Source organism: Tupaia chinensis, unplaced genomic scaffold (assembly GCF_000334495.1).
Source record: "Tupaia chinensis unplaced genomic scaffold, TupChi_1.0 Scaffold147003_1, whole genome shotgun sequence".
Classification (NCBI taxonomy): Eukaryota; Metazoa; Chordata; class Mammalia; order Scandentia; family Tupaiidae; genus Tupaia; species Tupaia belangeri.
In genome coordinates, this window is record NW_006206856.1 from 2,350,643 (window position 1) to 2,367,005 (window position 16,363).

Sequence of the window (16,363 nt, forward strand, 5' to 3'; positions counted from 1 at the left end):
GAGGAGTTTGTGCTTGCATGTGTTCACGTAAGACTTTTTTCTGAGGAAAGGGCCTATCTACGTCATTCATTCACATTCAGGATTTCAAAAATGCTCTGTGACCATCCTACTCCAAAACAAAGTTTATAAATAATTGTGTCTGGTCAAAGTAATCCACAGACTATGGATGGAGAAACATTTTTTTTTCTCTTCAACTAGACTATGAACTATTTTTAGAACATGTTATCAAAATTAATTCTGTAGGCTCTTTCTGTACATAAAATTCTCACTCATTTAAAACAAAAGTCAGACATACATCCAAAATGAAGATTTGTTTTATTTATAATTTACACCCTGTTCACAGAAAACAGTTAAGATTGGTAAAGAAAAATGCAAAGACACACTGACATGGATGTGGAAGTAAACACAGTAGTAGCACAGGCTAAAATTATTACTACAATTAAGAATTAATATTTAGATGTGTGCTCTCTAGAAGACAGGGAAAAAAGGAAAAGCATGCTTTTTCTATTTTCTTTCTTTTCTTTTCTTCTTTTTCTTTCTTTCTTCTTTTTTTTTTTTTAGAAGTTTTTGTTATAAGACGTGTGCACTCACCAGAAAGGCAGACAGAGAGACAGAAAGTGAGAAATCACCCCCCCGCCCAGAGGGGGTGGCCATGCCACAATTCCTTCTCCTCCATTCCTCTTGGGATCTTGGGCACACACATGTGCCTGGCATGAGTTTAAGTCACCGGGCCCAGGACTCGTACTGTGATCGACTACATGGGAGTCCAGCGACATAGCCATTACGCCAACTGCTGGTCCTAAAACATGCTCTTTCTATTCAAGGATAAAAACTTGTATTCTTCCATCAAAGGCTAACTTACTATCTTATGTATATAATGTATATTACAACCTGCATTATTAAAAGATAACCTACATTATTCTTTAATAGAAAAAACGTGAGCTTTCAAGGAGAAAAAATGTTTAGTACTAAATGCTAAAAACAAAGGCCTCACACTTCCTACATAATGAGGTAAGTAATACTGCTGGTGTTACCCACGATTGTTTACAGTGTAATGATAAAACTACGTCATCTAATATGATTATTGAAATTAATGCATTTAAATCTGTAAGAGATTTTACTTTTCTACCACTGGAATCAAGAAAGGACTCCATCAGGACCAGCAGTTAGCGTAATGGCTATGTCGCTGGATTCCCACGTAGTCGACCGTGGTTCGAGTCCCGGACCCGGTGGCTTAAACTCACACCAGGTGCGTGTGCGTGCATGCCCAAGATCCCGAGAGGAGAAGGGATTGTGGCGTGGCCATTCCCCCTGGGGGGTGATTTCTCGCTTTCTATCTCTCTGTCTCTCTCTGTCTGTCTGGTGAGCGCACACACCCTATAGCAAAAACTTCTTCAAAAAACAAAAAGGACTCCAACATTTTCCAATTTTCTGTATTCATGATAAACTTTTAAAAATAAAAAAAAAGGGACCAGCAGATCTCATGGTGGTTAAAGCACTGGATTGCCATGTGGCCGAACACAGTTTAAGTCCCAGATCCAATAGCTTAAAACCCACACTGGGCACTTGGGCATGTGTGCCCAAAATCCCACATGGAGACTGGAGAAGAAGGAATTGCGGTGTGGCCATCCCTGGGGTGGGGGAGAACAGTGATTTCTTGTTTTCTGTCTCTTTGTCTCTCAAGCGAGTACGTGTGCTCTATAGCAAAACTCTCTTAAAAATTAAAAAGAGACAACATTTCAAATATAATCTTTAATCAATGGAGATGCAAAAATAGATATGGAATAGTCTAAATATTACTATTAGGGGAAAAAAATGGAAAGGTTTGAGCAAATAGTCCAATCAAAGTTTGTTTTTCAGACACAATAGCTTCAGAAAAATCTAGAAGGCATGTAAGTCTACAGGGCCAGGTGAGCGCATGTGCCCTGTGGTAGTGTACAACCCATAGAGAGGGGCCTGCCTAGAGACTGGCATCTACACAAACCCTACCTTAGCATTATGGCACCCTTAGCTTCCATGTCTAGGCAGCCATCCACCCATCTACCCATCTGACTACCCCACATACACTTTTTGAGCATGTATCGTGGACCAGACCAACAGTACTGCACACAGGGAATATGGCAGTTTTGAGTCAAACTAATGTTCTTAGTACTCATGCCAATTCTCGCCTCATAAGAGAATGTTTTCTTTCTCTTGCAAGTAGCTAGAGTACAATACCTTTCAGATTCTTGATTTCATTATCTTGAAATAAGAGAATGATAAATGGGTGATCTGGTAAAAACTGAATTCCTTCTACTAACCTCAATGGAGGAAGAGTAGTTTGCTGAAATTAAATTGGCAACTTTCCTTATTAGAAAAAGGCAGAGATGCTGCACAATGAGAAGCAATAATACATGTACACTACGAATGTCACCCTGGGGCCAGCCCCGTGGCCTGGTGGTAAAGGGAGCCAGAAGCCACATGGCTGGCCAACCATGCAGTTAGAACTCAGCCCTGGGGGTTTGAAAACCACTCAAGGCATATGTGTGTGCTCCAAGTCCAAAAAGACAGAGAAATGGATGAGAAGGGATTACACCATGACCATGCCCCATGGTGTGTGTGTGTGTGTGTGTGTGTGTGTGTGTGTGCACGCGCGCGTGCTTTGTCCCTCTTGTCTTTCTCTGGTGAATACATATACCCTCTGGCAAAATAAACAAATTTCAAAAATCAATCAATCAATCACCTGGAAAATGAGGTTCTTGACTAGTTTTCTATTGTTTACTTCAAGAATAGTAAATAGTAAGCACAGGAAATTGTCGACACAGTTTCTCCATCTTCACAGCAAAAAGAGACAGTGAAGCAGAGTAATCAAGATTGTGGGTTCTGAGGTCAAATGGCCAGGGCTGTATCTTGGCTTTTCTGCCAAGCCCTGCCGCCTGATCCACTAGCATAGGCTGCTGTAAAATCAGTCCACACAAAGCACCCCACACAGTGCTTGGCACTGTGGGCTGCTACTGCTGTTATCATTATTACTTCAGTGTGCTACATCTTTAGCCAAAATAAGGTTTGAAGTACTGAGCCTGTGATCAAAGAAGTAGAGTTTCTGAATAAACACTCTAAAACACTCAGACACAGCAGGGGGCAAATACCTCCATATATCCACATACAGACAAGCACAGACATGGCACAGACCTGAGTTCTCAAAAACGGCTTTTTATTTTTTAAGAGATTTTTTTTTTCCTCTATAGGGTACATGTGCTCACTAGAGAGACAGAGACAGAAAGCGAGAAATCACCCTCCAGGGCAATGGCCATACCTCAATTCCTTCTCCTCCATTCTCCTCACGGGATTTTGGGCATGCATGCACACGTGTCCAGCGTGAGTTTTAAGCTGCCAGGTCCAGAACTTGAACCATGGTCGACTAGTCAAGAGTGAAGTAACCATTACACTACCTGCTGGTCCCCCAAAACACTCTTACTAATTACTTAGGTGAACAGTATTTACAAAAATGCTCTCTTCACTTACCCATCATCAATCACTCGTTTTTATAGTCCAATAAATACTAATTAGAACCTACTCTGTGCTAGGCTCATTCTAAGCTCGGGGATACAGCAGTGAATAATGGTTATACTGTGACCCTCCATATTCTTTCAAGTGGAGCTCTCCAAGGCCCTGAATTTCTACGAGAAATTCTTTGAATTATACATTTCTTTTAAAATTCTAGGGACCAGCAGTTAGCATAATGGCTATGTCGCTGGACTCCCACGTAGTCGACCGCGGTTCGAGTCCCGGACCTGGTGGCTTAAACTCACACCGGGCGTGTGTGCGTGCGTGTCCAAGATCCCGAGAGGAGAATGGAGGAGAAGGGATTGCGGCATAGCCATCCCTCCTGGGGGATGATTTCTCACTTTCTGTCTCTCTGTCTCTCTCTGTCTGGCAAGTGCACGTGCCCTGTAGCAAAAACCTCTCCAAAAAAAAAAAATTCTATATTCTATCTTATTTTCTACTTCAGATTTTCCTTCTGGGGTTCCTCATCTGAACTAGAGAGCATAGAAAATAAGTTAAAGTTAATTAATTACATCCAGTGGATGCTTTAGGGAATTAGGACCTAGTTCTCTCGCCAAATCAGTTGAAAAAGGATGGACGTTGAGAATTCTTGTGAGCAGTGCCTTTAGCGAAGAGAGCAAACAGATAGTAACTACACTAATGAAAGTACAGTGTATTTATGTAAGAACACACACAAAGGCAGAACCAATAACAACTACCCTTTACTGCTTGTGTTCTTGAACTAGGTGTTAATGTTTATGTACATCGTCTCTAAGCACTGTGGGAAGTAGACAGTATTAGACCCATTTTATTTTTAATTGCCAGAGGGTACATGTGCTCACTAGAGAGACAGAGACAGAGAGAAAGAGAAAGCACTCCCAATGGGGCATGGTCACACTGCAGTCTATTTCTCTGTCCTGTTGGGATTTGGGGCAGGTACACACACTTGTGACTGCTGTGTTTTTCAAGACACTGGAACCAGGATTTGAACCATGGTCAGTCATGTGGGATGCAGCACCCTTAACCACTAGGCTGCAGGGACAGCCCTAGACACATTTTATAACTGAGGAAACAGGTTCAGAAATGTTAACTAAGTAGCTATTAAGGGAGCAGAGCTGGTAGGTCTCCAAACAGGCTTTTTTCACTCTGACTCTATGATATTTCTACTACATCCACTGCCTTCCTGCCAGTAACTGTGCTAATACTAACGGCTATCAAGTGATTCCTATCAGGTCAGTCACAACGGTGTGACCGGTGTATCAACCCAGAAAGAAAGAAATACCAATTGGCTAGTGAGTGTCCACCAGGCATGAGAACAAATCCACTTTATTACTCAAATACATTCATATGGTGTCTACCAAGTGCAGGCACTGTGTTAATGAGTATAATGAGGAGCACCACAGATGCAGAGAGAGAGAGAGAGAATATGAATGAGAATGTCAGTCACTTGAAATAAATAGAATTTTGATCACATATACTTTAAACATAGCCACACCATGTCACTTTTTTTTTTTTTGCTACAGAGTGCATGCACTCACCAGAGTGAGACAGAGAGGGACTGGAAAAAGCACCTCCTATAGGGCATGACCACACCATTACCCCTTCTACGCCATCTCTCCCTGTTTTGGGATTTTGGACATCTACACTCATGCACCCAGTGTATTTCTCAAGCCATGAGGTCCAGGACTCAGACATGTAGGTTCTGGCTGTTGTAACCACCAGGTCATGGAGGTCAGCCCCATACCAGTCTTCTTGAATAGGGCAAGACGCTGACTGATAAGCACAAAACTTAGTATCAAAATAACCAGCTAAGAAATTACAGGAAATTTCTGCTATTTTAACATACACTTACACTAAAAAAAAATCACAATGTCTTTAAATCTGTCTGGGTCCTAGTTAAAAATCTACTAAGAAAAAACACATTGGGAGGTACTTTCTGCATATTACAAACATAACTACTGCTTAATATAAGAACACCCCAAATGAGGTCATAAACTAAGTGGGAAGAAAGAGTTATGGAAGGGTTAGTATGTGTGAAAATTAGAGAAGGAGAATCAGGGTAATTGAGAGAGAGAAAAATAAAAGAACTAGAATTACATATTTATTAATAACTTGTTACATTTTGTAACTTCATGATAAAAAGAACAATGATTTAATTTGAGGTATATAATCTATAGCAACATCACTATAACTCAATAAAAGCTTATAAAAATGTTCACATTTCATTCAAACTTATACTTTATGTCTAAAGAAACCTTAAAATTACATAAGTAATTCTAAGAATGAAATATTTCTTACTTAGATTTTTTTTTTTGAACAGCAGAGATCAATCAGGCTGTGTCAGTCCTGAGTTAATATATTTTTAACTTAGCTATGCTCTATTTACTGTAGTGATGAAATTAGAGATTGAGAAAAAACTTATCAATATCTTTATGGAAGGTATTTAAAATATTTTAAAAATTAATATCATACTGTAGACAAATTATTTAAAAATTCTCTTGAAGCGGATATAATGAACAGACTTAGTTCTGAATAAAACACCTGAGCAGGATAATTCTAGTTAACCTGAACACAGCTTGTTTTATGCCCTTCCTGTAGTGTAGTTCCTCAAAACATAAGGATATACTATTCTAAGTACAGATTTGTACCTAATATAATTTTAATAATTTTTACTTTAATTTTTACTTAAATTTTTACTTTACTTTATAAACCTACATGTATAAAAATAGGCCAAATATAAGCCATATAAGTTTAATGTCTGAATCTTCCATTTTTTTGCCAAATAAATAATTTGTAATCTCAGGAGATGAAATAAAAATTATTGTGAAGATGTAGAGTTCGGTATGCAATTTAAACTCTAAATAAAAAAGTAGAGAGCCAATTCAGTTTCTGTCTTTGGAAATTCTAAGTGAATGTTAAATTACACCTATATTATGAGTCGCGCAATATTCCCACTCAAGTAACAGAACAAAGATCAAAGAGCCACAGGCTAGAAATATGGGCAACAAATTGCCTGGCTTTAAGACTCCCGCGTACAAATAGTTAGATGGTAGGGAGGTGGACTTTGGAATCAGTGCTAGGCAGATACCAGCTCGATCACTCACTGTCGGCAGTTGGGGAAAGTACTCTGAACCAGTTTCTTCACTAGGTAAAATGGAGCTCTTGTCTTAGAAGACCACAGTAGCATTTCATCCTAACAGTATATGTGAGACCATGTACTCTGCCACAGTGATGTAGTTTTATGTACTTAATAAACTACTAACAGTGTTACTAATAGTTTCTGAAAAAGCAGAGCTGTAATGTCTGTACATAAGAATTTATAGAAAAAGATAAAAGTTTAAAATCATATGCGATCATAATTTAGCTACATCAATGAAAATGTTAAAATACGTTCGACAAATATTAATTATGCACCCACCATATGTCAACATGTGCTAAGCTTCAATATTTTATGGCATTTCTGAAAGTGTGGCAGAACACAAAATAAGGAACTATCAGAACATAAAGTGGAACAATAGATATGGTTATAAGTACACAGTTTTTGAGTAGAAAAATCTTTTACATAACCCAATGGTATGGTATGAAACAATTTTATTTTTCTAGCATACCATTTTTTCTTTCAGAATAAAAGAAAACTTAAAAAAGAATAAGTTTAGGAAAGAACCAGAGAGGACCATCCTATCATTTTGGGGGCGAGTCTTTTTGATAATTACAGATTTACAAAGTTCTTGTTTAGGTTTCCAAGTGACTATATTTTCCATGGAGAGGTTAAACGGGGGTGGAGGGTTAGAGGAGAAAGGATGGAGAGAGAGAAATGGAAGGAAAGGGAGAAGGGGGAAGAAGAAAGAAGGTGGAAAGTAGAGAAGAGGGAACAGGAGAAAAGAAGTTGGGGTGGAACTGTGTTTCTGACTCATGATTAAAATGGATGTATAAACACCTCTCCAACACACATGCAAACACGCACACATTTCACTGATAGAAACATTAATGAGGGTAGAATATATCTAATTTGCTAATAGGTATTGCATTCTTAACCTTTTTCAAGTATAATTCAAATGTGGGGAGGAGAACAGGAGGTGGCAGAGGGTAAAAGATAGGGAACCAAGGATGGGGGGAAAAAGCAAAACATACAGAAAACAAGAAATGGGAGATCATTTGCTAAGAATAACATATTTGTTGCTGTGCTTGATTGAGACAATATACAGTGTACTCTAGATGGAAAATCTCATTTTGTATGCTGTAATGATGTACAGTGAATGAATGCAAATAAATAAATTGGGGGAAAAAAAAGTATAATTCAAATGTGTTTCTCAGCTATCATGTTTAGGTTTTCAGATTTGATTCCAAAATCTGATTGGCTTGTTTTCCAAGTTTTATAATAAAGTATAGATCTATCTTTCTTTCTTTCTTTCTTTTGAGAGTTTTTTTTGCTATAGGACGCATGCGCTCGCCAGAAAGACAGAGACAGAGAGATAGAAATTACTTTCTGATTCCCGGGGGGGGGGGGGGAGTGGGGAATGGTCACGCTGCAATCCTTTCTCTTCCATTCTCCTCGTGGGATCTTGGGCACGCACACACACACGCCAGGCATGAGTTTAAGCCACCAGGCCCAGGATTCAAACCACAGTTGACTACGTGGGAGTCCAGCGATATAGCAATTACACAAACTGCTGGTTCCAAAGTAAAGATATTTCTAAAACAATTCTTTTTATTTATAGGTAGCTACAGCTGCAGTTAAACTGAAATGATAGCACAACTATCAGTGTCATCAGTTCAAGTCTTTGCTTGGCAGTTTTCAATTATTAATATTATTGATTAATAATTGCTATTGTAAGTTAACATACTATATTTTACTGAGTTTTTTACTACCAAAAGTGGTTTTAGAGACAACTGTCTGGTCTAGGGAGCACATGCAGTCATGATGTATTTATTACACAAGTAGTTTATAGTGTGTGCCAAACCAGAAACGGTAAAATTAACAAAGAGAATGTTGTCACTTCAAACAGGTCACGAGTAACCAATTTAGGATTGTACTTTTCCCCCCCACTGTGGGATGGATTCACTGTTTATTAGGTTCCATTTTTTCCTCTTTCCTGATTTATTTTCCACTTTGCAGGGGTACATCCTCAAGTCTCTTAAGAATGAGGCCATGAGAGGTAACTTTATGCACTCTTGAACACCTAAAAATGGCTTTACTTGGCCTTTACAGGCAGCCAAGTAATTTAAATTCATTAAATTACTTAATTATGTAGTAATTTATAAAATTCTGGCTGGGATATAATTTCCCAAAGAACTCTAAAGGTACTACTTTGTTTTCTAGCACCCAGTATTAACGATAAAACTTTAAGGCCAATGTGATTCTTATTCTTTTGTAAGAGGATCAGTTTTTCTGTCTGAAAACTTTTAAGAAACTTCTTTTCCCTAAAATACTAAAATATCTTAATGTGCTTTATTATAGGTTTTTTGTTTTGTACTGTCCCCCCCCTCCATTTATTATACTAAGTATTTGGAGGGCACTTTCAATCCTAATAATGGAAAATCCTCTATTATTTCTTTAGAATTTCTTCTGTATTATCTTTGTTCTTTCTGGAAGCTGTAATGTCTGATGTTGGACCTCCTTGGATCAGCCTCTGTATTAAACATCTTTCCTCAACAATTTCCTATCTTTTTATTTTATTTTCCTGGAGATTATATAAAACTTCCCTTTCTGAATGCTTTATTTTAGAAATCACATTCTCCATTCCTTTCATAAAGCATCTTATGCTGTATAATGGATCTTCTTGGTTCCCTTGAGGACATTAGAGGGTTCATTTTGTTTTGCTTTGCTTTAAAGTCCTTTACGAGTCTCTAATTCTCCCTGAGGACAGGTACTTCCTATAGGTCTAGGTACTTTGTTTAGTTGGGTCTCTGTCTTCCCTATGGAAGGATTTCTTCAAACACCTGGTGATACCTGATTGTTCACTGAGATTTAAAAGGCACAAGAAATAAGTATAGTGGATGTTTTTGTATATGGGTGGATAAGTGGCAAGCTTCCCTTTCTGCTATGTGGGAGGAATCTGATAACTATACTTTGAAATTCTTACATGCCAGAATGTGAAAGGCTTTGTAACAGGGTCCCAGTTAACACTTTGGTTAAGCAGTTTTCTCCCATATGGTTGGTTTTGTGTCTGCTTATCATAGCAAGGCTTTCTACTAATTAGAGTAGCTTTTTCCTTATACACATTTTTAAGCCAAGCCCCCTTTTTTTAAACTCCCAAGGCCCACTCCCACCCTCCGTGGTTCCGGGAGCTGTAGGGTAGACTAGCTTCCCTAGTTCTGGACTCTACTTTAAGAAAATGAGACAAAAGCAAATGCCAATTATATCAATTATTAAATCTAGGAAGAAATAAAATTTGAATTCTATCTAACTTACGCCAGTGTTTTATCTATACAGCAACAGCAAATAATCACATGTATCACATAAATGCAGAGCTATTATTCAATGACAAAGTAGGTAGGATATTTTGAAGTATAAATATAAACCGTTCCCATTTGCATTTCAGATTCAATGTATAGTTATAAAATGTAAAGGACACTGAATTCACATTTTTGAAAAACATTAAAAGATTTTCAGCCAGTAGGTGGCTCGGAAGTTAAGGCAGTTGGGTCCCATATGACTGTCTGCATGGTTCAAATCCCAGACCCAGAGGTTGGAAAATCATGCTGGGCACATGTGTACACATGCCCAAAGTCCTGAGAGGAGAATGGAAGAGAAGAAATTGTGACATGGCCATCCCACCTGAGGGTGAGGGGGTGATACTTCACTTTTCCTCTCTGTCTCTCTCTGGCAAGCAAATGTGCCCTATAGCAAATAACTAAAAAAAAAGAAAGAAAAACACTAACATATTTTTAAAAGATATATTCTAATTAGTGAGGTCTAGAGTAAAAAAAGTTTAGCTAGAAAAGATCTCAGAGGATAATCTAGTCCAACTCTCTCTGTGTGTGTGTGTGTGTGTGTGTGTGTGTGTGTGTATGTGTGTTCACTGTTTTGAGACAGGGTCTTGTTGAGGCAATTCTCCTGCCTCAGCCTCCCAGGTAGCCAGGATGACAAGTGTGTGCCACCATGCCAGGCTTTTTGGATACAGTCTTGCTATGTTTCCCAGGCCAGCCTTGAGCACACAAGCCTCTTACCTCAGCCTCCCCATGTCGCTGGGATTACAGGAACACACCACCATACCTGGTCTTTCTCTTGGACTGGGAATTGAACCTAGAATTCCTCGTCTATGGAGCACAGCATATTAGCTGTGTGTGCCACAGTGGCTAGGTCTAGTCCAGTTTTGTCTTTTTTCTTTCCAGAAATGAAAATGAGGCTTAAGACAGTTTCAGTGACTGTAACTAGTGAGTGTCCTTTGTAAACTAAAAGAAACTACTACTCTTAGCAAAAATGATGAAAGCTTAGTGAAGAATATAACATTGCCTTTTAATCATGATCAGGTTCATGAGAACGGGGTTTTCACAAATGAAACTGAGAGAGGCCCAAATAATATTCATACTTACTCATTCCCCCAATCCAGGCGCACGGTGATGTGCCGCTTAACCTCCCGCACCTGATCCTGAGTCAGGTGACCAGACAGTAGCTGCCTTCGCAGGTCAATAAGTTCATTCATCACATGGCGTAGTTTGTAGAAAAGATCTACTTTGTGTTTCTGAAAGGGCGTTTTTGGTGTTGGGTGAAATATAAGAGGGATATGGAAAGGGAATGAAAAGAGAAAGACAAATAGTTAAACTAAGAAAAGTGCTCAATTCTCTGAATGTCTAAGGCACTGTAAAGAGGAGCTTATTTTAAAATGTTAAAACAAAATCCTTATTTTCTACTGTGTAAAAATCTCTACAGTGATATCTAACAAAGTAACATAACTGATCTGAGTCATGCAAAAGTACCATTGTGCTCTATCCCATCCAAGAGATTTATTTTCCAGTCCATCTATGTTACCAACTCCATCAGAATAGAAAGTTACACAGGAACACAGAGCTGTTTTCTGTGACAGAAGTTACAATGCACTAGGACCAGAAGTTAGCGTAATGGCTATGTTGCTGGACTCCCATGTAGTTGACCACAATTCGAGTCCCGGACCTGGTGGCTTAAACTCATGCCGGGCACGTGTGCATGCATGCCCAAGATCCCGAGAGGAGAATGGAGGAGAAGGGATTGCGACATGGCCATCCTCCCTGGGGGGTGATTTTTGAAGCAACTAAGATTTCAATACAAAGCTGCAGTCTCTGGAATGAGATTCCTTACTGGTTTGTAGGCCTCATTTAGCTTTCTAATTAGCTATTCTAAACAGCATATATCCTTAGTGCCATAGATTTCTAGTTGTTTATTTTTCTTTTTAGTTTAATAAAAAGTGTCATTTTCATAAAAGTTAAGTGGAAATTTCTTAATGAACTTAATTATGGACACTGTAGTGGTCTTCACTTTACAAATAGAGACTATAAGTGCCCCAAGAGTAGATGTTTCAGGGAAAAAAAAAGATGTACTTAAGAATAAGGATTTAGAAACTAAAGTCTTATTTGTTCACAGTGAAATCTTTATTTTAGAATCTTTAGTTTTCTGTTTCGAGACTTTTTTTTTATGATAACTAAAATTTTTGGGATGCAGCCTTATCTATAAAGAGTGCTTTTAAAGACAGATCAAATCTTAGTAAAACCTTTATGTGGGATTCACCCTAAAAAAAGGACATTTGCCAAAATAAGCTTGATTCAGGTTATTAAAAATAAAATTAGGACCTGCAGTTGGAGTAATGGTTATGTCATTGAACTCCCGTGTAGTCGACCCTGGTTCGAGTCCCAGACCCGGTGGCTTAAACTCATGCTGGGCATGTGTGTGTGTGCATGCCCAAGATCCCAAGAGGAGAATGGAGGAGAAGAGATTGCAGTGTGGCCACCCCCTGGGGGGTGATTTCTCACTTTCTGTTTCTCTGTCTCTTTCTGGTGAGCGCATGCCCCCTATAGCAAAAACCTCTCCAGAATAAATCAATAAATATAATTAACTATAAAGCAAGTTATAAAAGCAGTAGAATTAGCTAGTGTTTTTAGGTGGTAGTGATCTTATGATAAAATTTTTAGAACATCATACTATTTAGAAATCATCTAATCGAACATCAGACTTTTAAAGGTCCATCTTTAAATTATTTTAGACTAGAAGACTTTAGAAATCATGTACTCTAATGACAAAAAATAACTTGCTGTCCTTTCTTTAGTTGACGAACAGATGAAGATAAGTTAAGCACCTTGATGGACAAAACACTGGCAAAAGGGCAGAACTCACAAATTCCTGCCAGTTCAAAAAACAACAAGTCTTAAGAAAACTGTCTCATCTAGAAAACTGCATCATCTGGAAAACTGGAACCTGGAAGATATGCAATAAAGGCAATGTGGTATGTGCTTCCAACACATGCATTTCTTAATGTATTGATAAAAAAGAGCTACCTAAGTTTAAAATGGAAAATCAGAACGGTTATTTTCCCATAAAAGCAAACACAATAATCCACCACATGTACAAATATTCCCCTATCCGACCAGTGAGCAATGCTGCCGGAGCACTTGCTGACTTCTATTCCTTTGCAATAAAAAATGCCTGTTCTCATGGCCCTTTTGTTCTAGAGAATGGAGACAGACAATGGTCAGGTAAATCATTTAAAATGGCAAAAAATTCTAATAAAAAAATTAAAGCAGAATAGGAACAGTGAGTGAGAATAGGAACCGCCAAGGGTGGGCTGGCTGGGGAGGCGGTACATAATGGTATTGCTTGTGCCTGGTCAGGGAAAGGCTTCTTTGGGAGCTGAACTTTGAGTAGAGACTAGAATGAAGCAAGGGGGCAGCATCTGGGGAAACTGAGTATGTTTTCCAGGCATAAGAAATAAGTGCAAAGGCCTTGATTTGAATGTGGACTTGACAAGTTCAGAAAAAACAGGGAGGGCAGTGCACCTACAGTGAAGTGAACAAGGGAGAGAGTAGCAATTTGCAGAGAAGCAGTAGGAACCAGATTAGGTTGGGCCTTTGTAAACCACGTTGACTGTTTTGGCTTTTATTCCAAGCAAGATGGAAAGTCACTGGAGAGTTGGGAAGACTGACAGGAAACGATCCAAGTTTTGAATGAATTACTCTGAGTACACTGTTAAGGACAAGCCATGAAAAGGCAAAGAAGGCAGGGTAGTTAGAAGGCTAATTACTTCAACCACCACCCGGATGCTTGCTGGGATGAAGGTAAGAAAAGTGATGTGAGGAACAGTCTGCAGCTTTGACATGCTTTGTAGACAAAGGTGCCAGAATCTGCAGGGATGTTGATATGAACAAAGCCAATAATCACTTTTGATTTTGTGGTCGGAAAAGCATGTCTGGAACAGATAAATCAAGTTCTTTGGACATGCTAAGTCTGACACTGAGTTCTGACACTAAGAGGTCAGGAAAGTGAGCAGCACCCAGCAGAAGAAACTTCTCAAGTACACAATGAGGTAAAAGGAAAAGCTGGCAAGAATGGTGTCATGGAAGCCAAAAGAAAACTGGATTTTAAGGAAGACTGTCAAATGCACTGAGAGATTAAATAAATATAAACTGAGAATTGGCCAAGAGATGTGGTACTGTGGTGGCTGTCATTTACCTCTACGAGAGCAGTTGTTTGTTTTTTTTTTTAAAGAATTATTTCATTATATTTATCATTATTATTGTTCTTAAAATTTGCTACAGGGTACAAGCACTCACCAGAGACAGACAGAGAGAGAGGGAGAGAGAGAATAAAAGAGAAAGAGAGAGAAAGTGAGAAAGTAAGCCACCAGGTCTGGGGACTCAAACCATGGTCAATCATGTGGGAGACCAGCGCCTAACTACCACACACCTGCTGGCCCCCATGTGAGCAGTTTTAATGAAATGGTTGGAGTAAGTTCAAGAGAGAATGTAAGAGAAGTGAAGAAAGAACATACAACTCTTCTGAAGAATTTGCAGTAACTGGAACAGAGAAATGGGTAGCAGAGTTGGGTAGTGTGGCCCAGGGATAATTTTCTAAGGATAGGAAAAAAACTACAGGCTACTTACTTGCATGGTAAAGGGAATGATCTAGCAGAAAGGGAAAATTTGATGACGTAGGTGTATAATCCCTAAGAAGCCAAGAAAGATGGATCTCAGGATAAAAGGGGAGGGAGGTGAGCTTATTTAAGAGGTTGAATATATTATCATAGAGAGGGAAAGCATACAATATGGATAATGACAGTGAGATAGGAGAGTTAGTAATAGGAAGATTAAATTTTCCTCTGCTTAATTCTCAGAGAAATAAGTGAGATCATCAGCTGAGACTGAGCTGAGTGGAAGGGGGTGTTTGAGGTTTAGAGGAAAAAATATAAAACACTTTCTTAGGGAATGGTAACTTGAATTGCCAAAGAAAAGGTAGTTCAACTGATTAGCAGTTTTGGGCCTTGTGAACACTAATTAAGTAAGGTTGCTGGTTTTCTCTAGCCAAGTATAACTCTATACTGATACAAAGCATCACATTTATCTGTATGTATGTGCGATGGTCCAAATGTTTGTGTCCCTCCCAGATTTGCATGTTGTAATCCTAGCCTCCACAGCAATGATAGAAAGTGGGACCTTTTGGGAGATGATTAGTTCATGAGAGCAGAGCCCTTATGAATGGGATTAGTGACCTTATAAAACAGGCAAGTGGGATTTGTTCACCACCATGTGAGGTCCCAACTGTGAGGAAGTGGGTTCTTCCAGACGTGGCATGTGCCAGTGTCTTGTGCATGGACTTCCCAGGTGCCAGAACCGTGAGAAGTAAATTTCTGTTATTTACAAACTGCCCACTTAATGGTATTTTTTATAGCAGCCTGAACAAACTAAGATGGTATGTGTATATTATGCATGTATACATTATGCATGTATGTGTCTATACATACATATACACACATATACACACTATACATGTATGTACACATAATATATGTATATGTGTGCATATATACACACATGCATGCACATATATACCTACATGTAGTATTTATGCAATAATGTACAGATGTGGTCTTTTAAAGCATTTCAGAGTTTTTTTAATAAAAAGTTTCACAGATTATATCTTCCAAAGAAAATCACAATATCTCCCATCCCAAGTACTCAATTGCAATGATGTGACTTTAACTCTTACAGCATAAGGTGGAGTATATTTCTCCATACCCTTGAATGGGGGCAGGCCCTCAGATTGCTCTGATGAATGGAACACAACAGTAAAGAACTAGATCAGTTCTTAGACCTTATTGAGTCTAGCTGCTTCTGCATCCTGCCTCTTGGAATGTATATGCCAGGGGCACTCCCTCTTGGAATCCAGCTGCCACGTGGTCAAAAGCGGAAACTACATGTTGCAGTCACAAACAGGCACTCCGGTAAGTAGACTCAATTGTGTGAGCCTTCTTACCCAGAGCAGTTGAGCCTTCAGTGAACTCTACAGCCCCTACCGATATCTGATTGCAACAGAATGAGAAACTTTAAGTGAAAACCATCCAACTGAGCTCATTTTTTAAAAAGAATTATTTTATTTAACTTTATTTATTCATTCATTTATCTTAATTTGACGAGAGAAAGACAGATACACAGAGAGAAGGAAAGTGAGAAAGCAATCCACCAGGTCCAGGACTTGAACCATGGTCAGCCATGTGGGAATATCCAGCACCTTAACCACCACACCACCTGCTGGCCCCCCAACTGAGCTCATTTTATCCAAAGAAGAATAAAAGCTAATAAATAGTTGTTTAAACATTAAATTTTCGTTGACTTGTTACATAAACAATTGGAATGATTATGTAGTTTTTCTTTT

At 38.8% G+C, this 16,363-nt stretch overlaps 1 protein-coding gene across 1 annotated transcript in view; it reads right to left on the reverse strand.

The window, feature by feature from the left end:
- The window catches only part of DOCK3 (dedicator of cytokinesis 3), a 301,789-nt gene that overhangs the window by 179,421 nt on the left and 106,005 nt on the right, over positions 1-16,363 (reverse strand). Inside the window, 1 exon segment of the mRNA XM_014584468.1 lies at positions 11,062-11,210. Coding sequence (XP_014439954.1) covers positions 11,062-11,210 — 149 coding nt within the window.